At 46.5% G+C, this 18005-nt stretch overlaps 1 protein-coding gene across 1 annotated transcript in view; it reads right to left on the bottom strand.

Annotated features, from left to right (window-relative positions):
* The window catches only part of LOC149442470 (unconventional myosin-Vc-like), a 204812-nt gene extending 194568 nt beyond the window's left edge, over positions 1-10244 (bottom strand). Inside the window, exon 1 of the mRNA XM_089656077.1 lies at positions 10032-10244. Within this exon, the coding sequence (XP_089512203.1) occupies positions 10032-10058 (27 nt within the window). The 5' untranslated portion in view covers positions 10059-10244. The remainder of the gene's footprint in view (positions 1-10031) is intronic.
* Between the last annotated feature and the right edge of the window lie 7761 nt (positions 10245-18005).

Here is an 18005-nt window from a genome sequence, read left to right as displayed (position 1 = left end):
ACACAGCCCACTGTCCTCTATGGGGAAGTCAGATGTAAACGGACCACCTGTCTGTTTACATCTGACTGTCATCTGCCCTGATCTGCTAGACAGATGGGGAAGGAATCCCCCATCCGTATGTTTTTAGCGGATCGGATGCAGAAGGGTGTACGGTCCAATTGGGTAGGCCTGAAAAATGGACAAGTGGACTCAATTAAAAGCGCCCGTGTGAAAGGGGCCGAAGGCCTATACCCTCTGTCAAGTTTTTATTGCTGCTTGGGAAGATTTACCCCTCTGTTTGACTTGCTGACTATTGTCACTGAGAAAAAAAAAGTAAGGGAAATACAATATATTACAATTTCCCCCAGAACAAGCAGCTAGGGGGAATCTTTCAGTGAGGACACCTGTACCAGGGATAACTGCCTACGGTGAGGAATTTCCCTCACTTTGGGAGATTTCCTCTAACTTCCTGTTGCATCATCAGCGTTGCATGAGCGCGCAATTGTTAGTTAATGTAATGCAGCACCGTATCGCAAAAAATGGCCTGGTCATGAAGGGGGGTAAATCTTCTTCCTGAGCTGAAGTGGTTAATAAAGCTATTATGGAACAATAAATAAACTGAAAGGGGTTTAACCCCTCCTCTCTATCTAAAGCTTAAAAGAAGTCTTGGCTATGCACACATTAATACGCAAATCCCATCCCTTTTTCTACCAATCTATCATTCAACTTTTTTGTTGCTCCTCTTCTAGGGTTTGGATCTATACTCTGGTACAACCAACGTTTGTTTAGGCCTCGGTATTTCTCACCAACTTTAAAGCTTAAAGTTTAAACCCTAATAGCTGCTCGCGTCTAGGGGAGAGGAGAAACTTTTTTTTTTACCTGATCCTTTGTTCCTCAGCAGATGGCGCTCCCCCTCACTGGCAGTGGACTGTCCCTTGGCATCATCATGTCCAGTGCAAGGCTATGGAACCTTCTCTGGTCTTGGTGATGTCAGGATCCAAGACTGCTGGAACTTGGAGAAGAGGAGGCAGTGGGGACTGATCTACTCTAGCGTCAGGGAAGAGTGGAGGATCACGTATGTAAACCTTGTTTTTTTTGTTGCCCTAGACTTCATCGAGCAATTAACACTTGCAGTGTAGGTGCAGCCCTTCATCAAGGGATCATTTTTTAGTTGCCAATAAACAGCTTTTATTTATCCCAAAAGGAAAAAAAGCTGTTTGCTGTAACTTCTTATAAAGTGTTAGCTAGAGTTCAACTTTAGTTATTGTATCTAAATCTGCTACTAAATCTAACACTCCCCCTCTCCCCTGACTGACAATGCTGCTGTCCAAAGGTGTCTCTGTCGCTCCATCATTCAGAATGGAGACACCATAAGACAGGAAGTGTGTTACTGGCCAGATCACCAGGTGAAAATAAAAGGAAAAAAATCTGAAAAAAAAAAACAAATGCAACCACCACATTTACATCCAAACTAAAGCTAAGTCTTCCCTTGTAGTTGGGCTGCACCTGCACTGCAAGGAGTAGCTGCTCGTTTAATCTAGGATACGGTAAGAGCACTTTTTCTTGCCTGATCTTCATCTCCCCCAGCAAATGGCACTCCCCTCTGCTCTGGCAGTGGTCTGTCCATCGCTGTCCTCATGTCCAATGCAGGTCTGTGGGCCCTATATCGGTCTCGATGATGTCAGAGGACTTTAGCCCACTGGAATGCAGAGGAGAATAGGCTGCACCAACCGGTCGAGCAATGTGGTGGAGCCTGCAGGAACTGAGGATCAGATAAGTTAAACTGCTTTTCTAATAACCCTAGGCACAAAGGAGCAGTTAACCCTTGCAGTGCAGGCACATTCCCACTTGCAAAAGAAGATCTTCCTGGAGTTCAGTTTTAAAGGGCTAATTTTTAACAAAAAATGAAAAAGTGAACTAAATTACAACTCCCTCCCCATACCCCTGGCCCCCCTTGCACTTACCTCCTTGGATGATTACCTTTTACTGCCCATGCCATGCAGTACAAAGCCCAGAGGATGGGTAGCATCATAATGCTCGCAATGGCAACTGGGCATTGATCAGTGCTGTGCTGACCAATCAGAATCTCTCTGAGCCCTCCTTGTTCCAGGACAGCATCCCGGAGGAAAGGAGGGTACAGAAGAGCGTATTTTTCCAAGTGCCTGGACCGCTACATCAGCTGTTGTGGGCAATGAAAGACCTTCGCCCAAGGGGTGGGTAGGAGGAGCGGCCGCCCTGGGCGCAATGGTTTTACTGTAGGGATGGGGGTGCCTTCCTTCCGTTGTAAGGCTGACAGGAGTAGTGATTTTGACAAGTGAGTGACTGTTGGGCGTAGAACCCCCTAAGCTTGCACGTTATTAATGGGGGTGGCAGTCTGGTTTCATTTTGATTTCATTTCTTAAGTAAATCATTTCATTTAGTCATAATCGTTATGTTAGAGTGATCAATTTCCAGGACGATTAAACACTTTAGGAGAGTATATATTCGTTGTTCCCAATTGCTGCGTATTTTTGGTGTTTAGTGCTGTTATTTTTCTGTTATTTTGGAAGATTGGCTATATTCGTTTTAACGTGTCTGGATACTGACCGGAGTAGCGTGCATTTGAAAATAACGAATGCAACAAAATTCATTTCGGGTTCATTCGATATGTTGTGATTCGAAGATTCTGATGGATCTACCTCTATCCAACCCAGGGGCGGACTGACCATTTGGAAACTCGGGCACTGAACGAGGGCCCGGGGTCAGTAGGGGGCCCCATGAGATGCCCCTGGTACCTTTTTCATAGGCTTTTTTAAGTTTGGGCAAGGACACAGGGGCCCCATGATTCCCTATTGCCCGGGGGCCCCATGAGTTGTCAGTCCGCCCCTGATCCAACCCAAACACAATGGGTAGCAATCATCTTATCGTACTGTATTTATTGCAATATGTTACCATTTCATATGTAATACATTTTTTATGGGCGGCAGAGTGACTTAATGGTTAGCACTTCTGCCTTGCAGTAATTGGGTCATGGATTAAATTCCTAACCATGGCGCCTCCTGCATGGAGTTTGCATGTTCTCCCTGTGTTTGCGAAGGGTTTCCTCTGGGTACTCCAGTTTCCTTCCACACTCCAAAGACATGCTGGTAGGTTAATTGTCTCCTGTCTAAATTGTCCTAGTTTCATCCATTGGCCACATGGGATTTCCTGCATGGTAGGGGTTGGCGAAAGACCTGGCAACCTACCCTGTAAAATTATTGCTAAGAGAATTCATGGAAAAGTCGCTTACTAGTGACAGCCCATGCAATCGCCAAGGGTCGGATATGACTGGATAGATAGACAGACATTTTTTATAATAACTAATTATGTTAAAGTTTTACTAAACCCAGGACCCTGCATTCACTATATCTGGCCTCCCACAGTACACAGAACATGGAAATGCAATTATTTTAGTAGCTATAAACTGCTAAATACCTTTTCTTATCAGCAGTTAGAGCAGTCTGCGGGGGGGGGGGGGGGGGGGGGGTTCACTGTGGACCGTGGAACAGGCTTCTATCAATGTCCAGCTGAGCACTGGTTAAAACTTGTAAGAGTTTTCATTTTGCTCTAGGAGGATGCAGAACCCCTGACCTCTGTCTGGACAATGCTAATCGGCCCTGTGCTGATCATATACACTTTCCCAAGAAAAGAAAAAAAGTCTCTCTAGAAATAGACACCAAACTGAGCATGTGCAGAGTGTCTCCACAAGATATGTCTTAGGCTCCATGCACACTGGGCATTTTAACAAGGCTGGTAGTGCTAGCTGTGTAAAGTCATGTTAAAAATGCAAGTTTTTCAGCGTTTTTGCATTAGCATTTAGGCAGGTTTTGTTGCATTTGCGTTTTTAGCGTTTTTTTACCAAAAACATTTTTTTTTTTTGCCCAAAAAAGTCCAAAAGCTCTGGTTTGCTGCGTTTTACAGCATTAGAGCATTTGTACAGCTAAAAGACTCCTCTAGAAACCCACTAGTTCTGTTTTTTTCTCAGTCAAAAAACGTTGATTACAGTCTATGTGTGCATGGACACATAGGATAACATGCTGGGGGAAAAAAATGTCAAAAGCCAAAAAACAGCCGCTGTAAAAACATCCAGTGTGCATGAGGACTTATTAGGAGATAAGAGGGGGACACTGGAAGAAGGGGAGGATCAGAGAAGACAGGATCAAACAGCCTTTTTTACACAATGCAGAGGATTAACCCCTTAGGCTCCACAGGGAGTATAACAAGCATGCTTTACTGCAAATACAGACTGATTTTACTGTTGTGGGTTTAGTAACACTTTAAGAATCAGCTGAATATCCAAGAGTCAAAGAGTACTGTGCCACTCTCATCTCAATAAAACGAATGAATCCAAATTAATACGTATTCATTCGTTATGTTATGAAGTTGAATTCACTTTCTTGTTCCCAATGAACTTTGTTTGTTGGTCCACGCACATACAAATTAAACAAATGGTCTCTCAAGCACAACTCCAATTCAAAAAGAATGTTATTAGAATATTCACACTATGCTCACGAGAATAAAAACGAATGGATGCAAATTAATTTGTTCACACATTATGTTTTCACTTCCTTTCGGATGCTTCAAACATTAATAAAAGGCCCAAACTATCACATCATGCCATCCAAATGAAACAAATACATTCATTGTTTTCCTCATAATTGATTTCTGTTACGTCGAAATTCTTTACTATTGTGATTCGAAGATTCAAATACATCTGAATGTCCGACTTATGCAAATTTTGTCTGTTTGGATTTGTAACTAAATGAATTGCACATGTATAATAATAGGGATGATGATGTACCCCAAAAGGAAAAATCCTATACAATCCAAGTATGGAAGAATTTCTGAAGCAATAAAAACCTGACAGGGGTGCAAATCCCTCACTTTTCTAACCAAAATGGAAAAAAAAAAGACTTTAGGTCCAGTTTACACCATAAAGGGTGAGTTCACGTGTGCATGCTTTCTTGCACATTACCGTGCGGCACATTTTGGACAGCCCATTCATTTCAATGGACTGCCGAATGCATGGGAAGGCACAAAACCATGGTACAACTTTTAAAATTGTGGCATGCCAAATCACGTGGTACTGCGGTCCCATGCGTTTTGGTGGCTGCAAATGCATCCGTGTTCATGCATAGGTGTGCCATTTCGGGTTCACACTATTGTGGGTGTGGGAAAGTGTGGAAATCACATGTGATCCTGCACCTGCAGGCACCCACAGCCAAAATGCTCTGCTCTTAAAGTGTTACTAAACCCAGGCCCCTGCATTCACTATATCTGGTGTTCCAGGACCCCGCATTTGCTATATCTGGTCTCCCAGGACCCTGCATTCACTATATCTGGTCTCTCAGGACCCTGCATTCACTATATCTGGTCTCCCAGGACCCTGCATTCACTATATCTGGTCTCCCAGGACCCTGCATTCACTATATCTGGTCTCTCAGGACCCTGCATTCACTATATCTGGTCTCCCAGGACCCCGCATTCGCTATATCTGGTCTCTCAGGACCCTGCATTCGCTATATCTGGTCTCCCAGGACCCGGCATTCGCTATATCTGGTCTCCCAGGACCCCGCATTTACTATATCTGGTCTCCCAGGACCCTGCATTCACTATATCTGGTCTCCCAGGACCCTGCATTCACTATATCTGGTTTCCCAGGACCCTGCATTCACTATATCTGGTTTCCCAGGACCCGGCATTCGCTATATCTGGTCTCCCCGGACCCCGCATTTACTATATCTGGTCTCCCAGGACCCTGCATTCACTATATCTGGTCTCCCAGGACCCCGCATTCGCTATATCTGGTCTCCCAGGACCCCGCATTCGCTATATCTGGTCTCCCAGGACCCCGCATTCACTATATCTGGTCTCCCAGGACCCGGCATTCACTATATCTGGTCTTCCAGGACCCCGCATTCACTATATCCGGTCTCCCAGGACCCTGCATTCATTATATCTGGTCTCCCAGGACCCTGCATTCACTATATCTGGTCTCCCAGGACCCCACATTCACTATATCTGGTCTCCCAGGACCCGGCATTCATTATATCTGGTCTCCCGGGACCCTGCATTCACTATATCTGGTCTCCCAGGACCCCACATTCACTATATCTGGTCTCCCAGGACCCTGCATTCACTATATCTGGTCTCCCAGGACCCGGCATTCATTATATCTGGTCTCCCAGGACCCTGCATTCACTATATCTGGTCTCCCAGGACCCCACATTCACTATATCTGGTCTCCCAGGACCCGGCATTCATTATATCTGGTCTCCCAGGACCCTGCATTCACTATATCTGGTCTCCCAGGACCCCACATTCACTATATCTGGTCTCCCAGGACCCTGCATTCACTATATCTGGTCTCCCAGGACCCTGCATTCACTATATCTGGTCTCCCAGGACCCCACATTGATTATATCTGGTCTCCCCGGACCCTGCATTCACTATATCTGGTCTCCCAGGACCCCACATTCACTATATCTGGTCTCCCAGGACCCTGCATTCACTATATCTGGTCTCCCAGGACCCTGCATTCACTATATCTGGTCTCCCCGGACCCTGCATTCACTATATCTGGTCTCCCCGGACCCTGCATTCACTATATCTGGTCTCCCACAGTACACACAACATGGAAATGCAATTAGTTTAGTAAATATAAACTGCTAAATAACTTTTCTCATCGGCAGTATATAGCAGTCTTGTGACTCCTATCAGTGTCCAGCTGAGCACTGGTTAATCTTCTAGGAGGAGTTTTCATTCTGCTCTGACTGTCCTAGGAGGCTGCATAACCCCCGACCCTCTGTCTGGACAGTGCTGATTGGCACTGTGCTGATCACATGTACCCTCCACACTCTTTCACGTGTGTGGAACTGCATGGTACCAAAGTACTATGCCGGTCCACGTGGCTGTGTATTTAAAAAAGGGTCAGGGATTTTTTCCCTGTGATTCCCGAAGGTACAGCAACCCATTCAAATGAATAAGCTGCTGTGTCCATGCAAATGTGAACTGCACCACCCGCAATAGTGTGAACATGCACCAATGATGCCCCTCCCATTACTGGTTTCTTCTTTTGTTTAATAGAACAGGGATGTTGGTGTCAGGGAAAATCCTACAGAATCCATGTATGGGTGAATTCCTATAGCAATTAAAACCTGACAGGGGTCACCGCTCTGACCAAAGCTTCAAAAAGATACACTTTAAAGCGGTATCAAAAGCAGTATTAACCCCAAACCCAAAATGTGATATACAGCAGCTTACCAATCATTAGATGTGGTTTCTGCATTCGTTTTTTAGGCTTTGCCCTCTGTGTTCACCTGGGGATCTGGCCAGTAACATACCTCCTGTATTAGAGTGCCTCCATTCTGGATGAAAGAGCACAGGAGGCACAGCAGAGAGCAGCATTGTCAGTTGGGGGCCGGGGTGGGAGTCAAACTCCAGCTAACAATTTATAATCAATTACAGCAGTTTTTTTTAACCTTTTACCTGGGTTCACACTTGTGCGGTGCAGCATATCGCATGTGATTCACATAGGAGCCACACCGCATTCCTGTGCACATCACATGCGAATTTTGTGCGGTGCAATTTAAGCCATACATTTTGTATGGCTCAAATCACACCACATCTGCACCAAAAATGTGCAGGACCCTTTTTTTGTCTGCATTAGAATTGGATGGCATGGGTATTCACACCTATGTGATCCGATTCTGCACATCGCATCGCGTTTTGCGAACAGATTTAGGGGTGTTATTAACTTAACATACACACCTGCAGCGGTTCGCATGAAAGGGGTGCGATTATGGTGCGGTGCGAATTCCGCACCGCATCAGTGTGAACCCAGGCTATAAGATATTGGTTTTACATAAATAAAAGCTGATCATTTAATCACCCCTGTCAGTGTTCAGTGATTTGTCTCATCCATGTAAACTGATACATTCTGCTGGAGAGCTTGTGCTTTTGAAACACAACAAACCTGCTGGCTGGATCGCCACATGAAAATAGAAAGAAGAAAGCCTACAAAAGAAAATGAATGCAGCCATCACATCTAAGGATTGGCAAGGTGCAACATAATAAATGTTAGCTTTTGGATATAATACTGCTGTAAGCCCACTTTCTAAAAACCTGCACGCTTTTTATTTTAGGAATGCAGAGACCCTAGGGCCCCTTTCACATGAGCGGACAGATCGGGTCCTCCTATCTGTTTTTCAAGCAGACCAAATCTGATGCTCAATTGTTCCCTATGGAGCGGCGGGTGTAAGCGGACATGTGTCTGTTTACCCCCGTCTGCATCCAATCATATCCTGTCCGCTAAAAAAGACAGATGGGGATGTGTTCCACCATCCATCTTGCGGGTCGGATGACATTCGGATGGAAACAGACAGGCGGTCCATTTCCATCTGACAGCCCATAGAAAACAGCTCAGCGGGCAGATCCCCTGCTGGGCTGACAGGTCTGCTCCGTGTGAAAGGGGCCCATCATGTGAAAGGGGCCCTCAATGTCTTCTGCAACAAATGCTCCCTTCTTGCCCATCAGCTGCCAAATACACTGAGCTGCGCATGCGTCGCGCAGCGTACATCTATGACACCCACTGCATGCCGTGGTGATGTGACCCAACCCACTGTGTGCTGGGGTGATGTGACTCCACCCACTGTGTGCCAGGGTGATATGACTTCATCCACTGTGTGCCAGGGTGATGTGACTCCACCCACTGTGTGTCGGGATGATGTGACTCCACCTACTGTATGCCAGGGTGACGTGACTCCACCCAATGTGTACTGTGGTGACGTGACTTCACCCACTGTGTGCCATGGTGACGTGACTTCACCCACTGTGTGCCATGGTGATGGGACTCCACCCACTGTGTGCCATGGTGACGTGACTTCACCCTCTGTGTGCCATGGTGACGTGACTTCACCCACTGTGTGCCATGGTGACGTGACTTCACCCACTGTGTGCCATGGTGATGGGACTCCACCCACCTTGTGCCATGGTGATGTGACTTCACCCACTGTGTGCCATGCTGATGTGACTTCACCCACTGTGTGCCATGGTGATGTGACTTCACCCACTGTGTGCCATGGTGATGTGACTTCACCCACTGTGTGCCATGGTGATGTGACTTCACCCTCTGTGTGCCATGGTGATGTGACTTCACCCACTGTGTGCCATGGTGATGTGACTTCACCCACTGTGTGCCATGCTGATGTGACTTCACCCACTGTGTGCCATGGTGATGTGACTTCACCCACTGTGTGCCATGGTGATGTGACTTCACCCACTGTGTGCCATGGTGATGTGACTTCACCCACTGTGTGCCATGGTGATGTGACTTCACCCTCTGTGTGCCATGGTGACGTGACTTCACCCACTGTGTGCCATGGTGATGGGACTCCACCCACCTTGTGCCATGGTGACGTGACTTCACCCACTGTGTGCCATGGTGACGTGACTTCACCCACTGTGTGCCATGGTGACGTGACTTCACCCACTGTGTGCCATGCTGATGTGACTCCAGTACACATGTGTGGGAATGACATCACGATCTGGGGATTGAAGCAACCAGCCAGCCAGAAGCCAGGGGGGAGACGCGGTGAAGACGGAAGCGCCTGGGACCCGCAGGAGCAGGGATGGCGCAGCGCTGGAGGGCACATTATGGAATAACCCCCCTGGGGGCCCATGTAGTTAAGGAATAAGTTTAGTACCATTTTTATACAGAATGTACTAGAAGGATCCATCTACAGAGTGGACACAGGCTCACCATATGGAGAGAAGGCTGAGTGCAGACAATAGAAGGGATCCCTATGGCTGCCTCCATTGTACTCGGTCCTGTACAGGAAGTCATAGAACTTCTCTCATCTGTTACATTGTTTCCAATCATCCCGAGGAATGAATGATCGGCGATGCGGGGAGTGCGGGGCCGGCAGTGCGGGGATAACTGGCTCCCCTATGACGTCACCGGTCGGTGATCACACAGCCGACCCCTCTCAGTCCTCTCCGCAGTCCGATCATCGGGGAGGAGGAGGAGGACATACCTGAGTGTACAGCTCGGCCAGGGCCATGGTGCCCGCAGGGTGGACGTGCTGCCCGATCTGCTCTTCCCCCGCCTTGTTCTGGGTGAATCCTCGGCAGTGATCGGTCACAGATTCACGGGTTACCCATGGGGTGCTCGGTGCGCGTTCATGTCCGCATTGCTTGCAGCGGAGAGACGTGCCCGCGCTGCACCTGTCCCGGGAGCTGAAGAGGTGGGCGCGCCCTGTGGGATGACTGTACAGTGAGAGGGGTGTGACTGTCTGAGAACTCCTACAGGACGGATGGAGGACCTGGAGGTCCATGGGACCTGGACTAGAACCTGACCACCCCAGAAGAACCCTTCATATAGTATGGAGGTCCATGGGACCTGGACTAGAACCTGACCACCCCAGAAGAACACTTCATATAATATGGAGGTCCATGGGACCTGGACTAGAACCTGACCACCCCAGAAGAACACTTCATATAATATGGAGGTCCATGGGACCTGGACTAGAACCTGACCACCCCAGAAGAACACTCCATATTATATGGAGGTCCATGGGACCTGGACTAGAGCCTGACCACCCCAGAAGAACCCTTCATATAATATGGAGGTCCATGGGACCTGGACTAGAGCCTGACCACCCCAGAGGAACCCTTCATATAAAAAGGAGGTCCATAAACCCTGGACTAGAACTTGTCTATTCCAGGGGAACCCTTCATGTAATCTGGAGGTCCATGGACCCTGGGCTAGAACTTGTCTATCCCAAGGGAACCCTTCATGCAATCTGGAGGTCCATGGACCCTGGGCTAGAACTTGTCTATCCCAGGGGAACCCTTCATGTAATCTTGAGGTCCATGGACCCTGGGCTAGAACTTGTCTATCCCAGGAGAACCCTTCATGTAATCTGGAGGTCCATGGACCCTGGGCTAGAACTTGTCTATCCCAGGGGAGCCCTTCATATAATCTTGAGGTCCAAGGACCCTGGGCTAGAACTTGTCTATCCCAGGGGAACCCTTCATATAATCTGGAGGTCCTTGAGACCTATACTAGGACCTGTCTACCCCAAGGGAACCTTTCATGTACGCTGGAGGTCCATGGATGCTGCACTAGAACCTGCCTATCCCAGAGGAACCCTTCATATCTGGATGTCCACGGATTCTGAACTAGAACATTTCAACTTGCCTACTCTAGAGGAACCCTTCATATAATCTGGGGGTCTGCGAACCCTGGACTAGAACTTTCCAACATGTCCACTCCAGAGCAACTCTTCACGTAATCTGGAGGTCTGGGGACCCTGGACTAGAACTTTCCATTTTGTCTACTCCAGAGGAACTCTTAATATAATCTTGAGGTCCACGGACCCTGGACTAGAACCTGGTTACTCCAGAGGAATCCTTTATATAATCTGGATGTCCATGGACTCTGGAGTAGAACATTCCAATGTTTCTACTCCAGAGGAACCCTTCATATAATCTGGAGTTCTGGGGACCCTGGACTAGAACATTTTAAATTGTCCACTCTAGAGCAACTCTTCACATAATAGGTCTGGGGACCCTGGACTAGAACACTGTATTTTGTCTACTCCAGAGGAACCCTTCATATAATCTCAAGGTCCATGGACCCTGGACTAGAACCTACCAACCCCAGAGGATTCCTTCATATAATCTGGAGGTCTACGGACCCTGGACTAGAACATTCCAATTTGTCTACTCCAGAGGAACTCTTTATATACTCTGAAGGTGTCAGGCCCCCCCCCCCCCAATAATAACTGATTACATCAATAGGTCAGGGTACCTTAGCATATTCAATAAACTTTCATTCACACTAATGTAGTGCATGAACATGCTCAAAAATCATGCAACTGTGTGCATGAAAATCATATTGACACATTGGGGAAGAACATTCCACTAGCTCACATTACTAACCTACTAAGTGACATATCCAGCCCGTGCCCCCTCCCCTGACTTCTCCATCAAGAACAATAACACAACCATCAGTTCCTCCCCTCATGCCAGGGTACTAGGTGTAATCCTGGACTCCCATCTGTCCTTTCAGCCCCAAATCCAATCACTGTCCAAATCTTGTAGACTTCACCTCCACAGCATCTCTAAGATACGACCATTCCTAACCTCGGAAACTACTAAACAATTTATTCACTCCCTTGTTATCTCTCGCCTTGACTATTGTAACTCCCTCCTCATTGGCCGACCTCATCGCAGGCTATCCCCTCTTCAGTCTATCGTGAATGGTGCTGCCAGACTCATCCACCTTACTAACCATTCTGTATCTGCCACCCCTCTCTGCCAATCCCTCCACTGGCTTCCCATTGCCCAACGAGAAAAATTCAAAACACTAACAATGACATATAAAGCCATTTATAACTCTGCCCCTAATTACATCACCAATCTTGTCTCTAAATATCACCCAAACCGTACTCTCCGCTCTTCCCACGACCTCCTGCTCTCTATCTCCCTCGTCTCTTCTTCCCATGCTCGTCTCCAGGACTTCTCCAGAGCTTCCCCATCCTCTGGAACTCTCTACCCCAATTTATCAGACTATCACCTACTCTGCTCACTTTTAGGCGATCTCTGAAAACCTATCTTTTCAAGGAAGCCTATCCTGCCCTCAGCTAATACTGGAATCTTCTACTCTTCCAACCAGTCCATCCCACACAGTTACCTTTTGTACCACTAGCCCCTCCCTCTTAGATTGTAAGCTCCAAGGAGCAGGGCCCTCCTATCCCTCTTGTATTGAACTGTATTGTTGCTGTATTATTTCCCGTTATATTGTAAAGCGCTGAGCAAACTGTTGGCACCATAAATCCTGTATAATAATAACTGTTATAATAAAATCAAGAGTTCAGAAATTAAATGAATTGTGCCTAAGCAGTACCCAGGAAATATACCTGTAGCGCTACTGTTGTGACGGTGGCTGTTTTTCTATGTACCCCTAAGCTCTGCACAGCCTGGCAACACGCATTTTCCACATTTGCATCCACAGTCAGTGAACAGTCCATGAGCTTGCTTTTTGTTATTTTATTAGGGAAAATAACTTGTCTAGAGTAATAGGGATTATGGGATGTCCAACCTGGCTGAATCCATGCACAGGGACAACTTCCTACTTAAAAAAACAGATCCTGGACTGTTCTTTTCATGGAAAGCAGTTAGTCTTTGTGGATCAGTAGCAACAGTCCCTTACGGACGAGGGACTCTCAGGCCCCCAAACACCCCCTCCCCCCGGAAATTAGCTTAAGTTGTAAACTACATGCAGAGATGTCTCCTCTCTCCTGTAGATCTTTTCCCAGCTCCACAGCCTGCAGACACTACCAGCTCTCCTGGTTGCTCTGAAGATCTCCCAGGACAAGGATGAAGCACAGCGCTGTCCTTTGAAAGCTTGCTACATGTGGCAATCTCTCTCCTTGTGAATCCCTTGGTGTGCGATGTACTCCTTCTGTCCTCCTTGCTCCCACTGCTCCCAGGCTTTGATCCTGGTCATGCCTTAGTGCTGAATGGACCCTCCTGAGCCCAGCCTAGAGGCCTCCCTCCCTAGACCTAGGGCACCCCTCCCAGGCCACCAACAGTTTCCTCAGCACTTCATCATCCCCCCAACTGCCCCAGCTGGCCTGACTATCCTATGTTTAGGGGCTGGTCCACCACTCTACCAGGACCTCCAAACCTGGGATTGGTTAGACTCCCATAAACATGCACTTTAGGTCTCCACCTCTTCCGCCTACTGGCTTCTGGAAGGTTCCCATGGCCCTCCAGAAACAGGTGATAAACCTAACTATTCCCAACCTATTCTAGTAGCATACTAGAGGGTGCTACATACCTTTTATACAGACGTCCTCCCTAATATAGCAGTGAGCTTCCTGTAAGTATTCTTAGGAACTGCTGTATCTACAACCTAAAGGAACATCTTGAAAAAAATAGGTGAATGGGCAGATGAGGTCAATACTGAAAAATGTACACTTTCAAAGCTTCAATTTCCTGACCCCTGCCGCACGCTGTAGTTCCTCCCACTGACACAGGACATAGCAGTGACATACGGGCCAGCAGAATAAAACAACGAGGGCAGCAGGGGGTCAGGATATTAAAGCTCCTGGAAATGTCTTCAGAGATCAGTGGCACAGGCAGCAAAAGAGAAAACTATTCAATCTCTCCTCTATGGGGAAGTGTTTGTTTTTAATATGAATTTTAGCAACTCTGTCACTTCAGCAGAACTATAAGAAAATTAAAGTACAGCGAAAAGGGAAATGAGGGTTTGGGGGTCGGAGTAGGCGCAGAGGGAGGGGAGAAGGGGACAATATCACTGAAGTCACTGGACCAGGGTGACAGCCAGGGAAGTAGTATTTTCTAAAGGGAAGGTCAGCTATAGAAGTTTACATTTTTCATCCGTCCGTGTATTAAATGTGAATTCCAACGTATTACAGCAAATGTATGCAGTTAACTAAAGCTGCATCTCTGTATTCACTGATGCACCATGATATTTATTTTTTAAATGCAAGCAATGTAAGTATTTGAATATCAACCTCTTACTGTACAGCAGGGCTGGAGTCTAAAGGCTGTATGGTCTTCTCTGATCCTCCTTTTCTCCTACTGTCCCCAATTTATCTGCTGATAGTACAGAGCTGTAGGAGTCACTATGCACATGCTCAGTTTAGTTTGTATTGCTAGAGAGTTTTTTTTTCTTTGGGAGAGTGCATGTGATCAACACAGGACTAATCATCAACATTTTTTACCTTAATGCATTCCCTGGTAAAAAAAAAAATGTCTTAGTAGTTGTATCTCCCCCTCACCTCACTAAATATTTACCTAAGTCCTATCTGGGTCCAGCGCTGGGTCCCCTTGGTCTCTGTTACTCTCCTCACAGAACACAGAGGCAGCAGCAGGAGCCATTGGTTCCTGCTGCAGTCAATCAAATCCTGTGAGGCGGGAGTGGGACCAAGACACACTCTGCCCAGCTCAAGAGCGAGCCTGCAGGTGTGCCCCCATAGCAAGTTGGTTGCTATGGGGGGCACACACAGAAGAGGAGAAGCTCAGAGTGTTGGCAAGGGACCTCAAAAGAAAAGGTTCGGGGCAGCTCTGTGTAATACCATTGCACAGAGCAGGTAAGTGCAACCTGAATATTATTTTTTATTGCTTTGTGTTTATTTTTATTAATAAAAATAAAAGGTAATCCAGAGATCTGGATAAATATTGTGCTAGTCTCTAAGACCAGGTTCCCACCAATGCGGTGTGGGACACTGCATGTAATTCGCACAGGACTTGCGCCGCATTTTGTATGGCTCAAATTGCATTGCATCCGCACCAAAAAGGTGCAGGACCCTTTTTTTTACCTGCACCTGAATTGCATTGCATGGGTGTTCTCAATCCATGCAATGCGATTTCTGGTAATCGCATCACATTCTGCGATCTGTTTCAGGGTGTCATTAATTTATCATTGACACCCGCATCAGATCGCATGAATGCCATGCGATTGCAATGTGGTGCCGGAAACGTACAGGATTCGCAGAGTTTCTCCCCCTGCATCAGTGTGAACCCGGTCTTAATTATTTATTATTTTTAATTTGAATATAAAGTAAAATAGTAGGAAAAACATCAGTGTGTTTAGTTAAGACATTTTTGTAGTATCCTTTTTTTGTGATGATTATTGCAGAATCTGTAAATGCACAAAAGTATGTCTTTTATTCCTAAGCAATGCAATGCATTTGCACTAAAAGGCATGCCTCTTTCCTATCCCAGAAAGTTCAGAATACCTCTCTGTGTTCTCTGAAAGCTATAAAAGGTTTCTGTTTTGTAGAAAGCAATGCTGCGATATTCTATGGTGTCTGGTCCTCAGATCTTGGCTGAAGGGGTAGCTCAGATTCTACATTGATCAGCCATAACATTATGACCACTGACAGGTAAAGTGAATATCATTGATTATCCTGTTACACTGGCATCTGAAAGTGGGTGGGATATATTAGACAACATGTTGTTCCTGAAGCTGATGCTTTGAAAGTTGAAAAAAAATGGGCAAGCGTAAGGTTTTGAGGGCAAAATTGCAATGGTTAGATGACTGGGTCAGAGCATCTTCAAAACTGCCACTCTCATGGTATGTTCCCAGTCTGCAGTGGTCAGGACCTACCAAATGTTGTCCAAAGTATGGGTAGCACATTGGCTAAATGGCACTTCTGCCTGGCAGTACTAGGGTCATCAGTTTGAATCCCAACCACGGCACCTGTCTGGAGTTTTCATGTTCTCCCTGTGCCTGTGTGGGTTTCCTCTGGTTTCTTCCCACACTCCAAAGACATGCTGGTAGGTTAATTGGCTATTGTCTAAAATTGGCCCTAGTATATGAATGTAGTTAGGAACCTTAGATTGTACACCCCTTGAGGGTTAGGGACTGATGTGAATGTACAATAGATAGTGAGGAACAGAAGTATTTGAACACCCTGCAATTTTGCAAGTTCTCCCACTTAGAAATCATGGAGGAGTCTGAAATTCACATTGTAGGTGCATTCCCACTCTGAGAGACAGAATTGAAAAACAAATTTAGGAAATCACATTGTATGATTTTTAAAGAATGTATTTGTCTTGCACTGCTGAACATAAGTATTTGAACACCTGAGAAAATCAGTGTTAATATTTGGTACAGAAGCCTTTGTTTGCAATTACAGAGGTCAAACCTTTCCTGTAGTTCTTGACCAGGTTTGCGCACACTGCAACAGGGATTTTGGCCCACTCCTCCACACAGATCTCCCCAAGATCTGTCAGGTTTCGGGGCTGTCGCTGAGCAACACGGAGTTTCAGCTCCCTCCAAAGATGTTCTATTGGATTTAGGTCTGGAGACTGACTAGGCCACTCCAGAACCTTGATATGCTTCTTACGGAGCCACTCCTTGGTTATCCTGGCTGTGTGCTTCGGGTCGTTGTCATGTTGGAAGACCCAGCCACGACCCATCTTCAATGCTCCGACTGAGGGAAGGAGGTTGTTGCTCAAAATCTCACAATAAATGGCCCCATTCATCCTCTCCTTAATACAGTGCAGTCGTCCTGTCCCCTTCACAGAAAAGCACCCCCAAAGCATGATGTTACCACCCCCATGCTTCACACTAGGGATGGTGTTCTTGGGATGCAACTCATCCTTCTTTTTCCTCCAAACACGACGAGTGAAGTTTAGACCAAAAAGTTCTACTTTGGTCTCATCTGACCACATGACATTCTCCCATGCCTCCTCTGGATCATCCAGATGGTCATTGGCAAACTTCAGATGGGCCTGGACATGTGATGACTTGAGCAGGGGAACCTTCCGTGCAATGCATGATTTGAAACCATGACGGCGTAGTGTTCTACCGACAGTGACCTTTGAAACTGTGGTCCCAGCTCTCTTCATGTCATTGACCATCTCCTCCCTTGTAGTTCTGGGCTGATTCCTCACCTTTCTTATCATCAGTGATACCCCACGAGGTGACATCTTGCATGGAGCCCCAGTCCGAGGGAGACTGACAGTCGTCTTTAGCCTCTTCCATTTTCTAACAATTGCTCCAACAGTTGATCTATTTTCACCAAGCTGCTTGGCAATTGCCCCGTAGCCCTTTCCAGCCTTGTGGAGGTCCACAATTTTGTCTCTGGTGTCTTTTGACAGCTCTTTGGTCTTGCCCATGGTAGTAGTTGGTGTCTGACTGACTGTGGGGTGGACAGGTGTCTTTAAAGAGCTCAGACAGCTGCTACTAAGTTAGATTAATGAGTGGAGTAGAGGTGGACTTTTTAAAGGCACAGTAACAGGTCTTTGAGAGCCAGAATTCTTGCTGTTTCTTAGGTGTTCAAATACTTATGTTCAGCACTGCAAGACAAATAAATTCTATAAAAATCACACAATGTGATTTCCTGAATTTTTTTTTAATTCTGTCTCTCAGAGTGGGAATGCACCTCCATGATTTCTAAGTGGGAGAACTTGCAAAATCGCAGGGTGTTCAAATACTTCTGTTCTTCACTGTATATATATTATTA

This window comes from Staurois parvus, unplaced genomic scaffold (assembly GCF_062004578.1).
Source record: "Staurois parvus isolate SC_StPar_1 unplaced genomic scaffold, SC_StPar_1.0 ptg000885l, whole genome shotgun sequence".
Taxonomy (NCBI): domain Eukaryota; kingdom Metazoa; phylum Chordata; class Amphibia; order Anura; family Ranidae; genus Staurois; species Staurois parvus.
The sequence above is the reverse complement of the archived record's forward strand: the minus strand, read 5'-3'. Positions and strand labels throughout refer to the sequence as shown.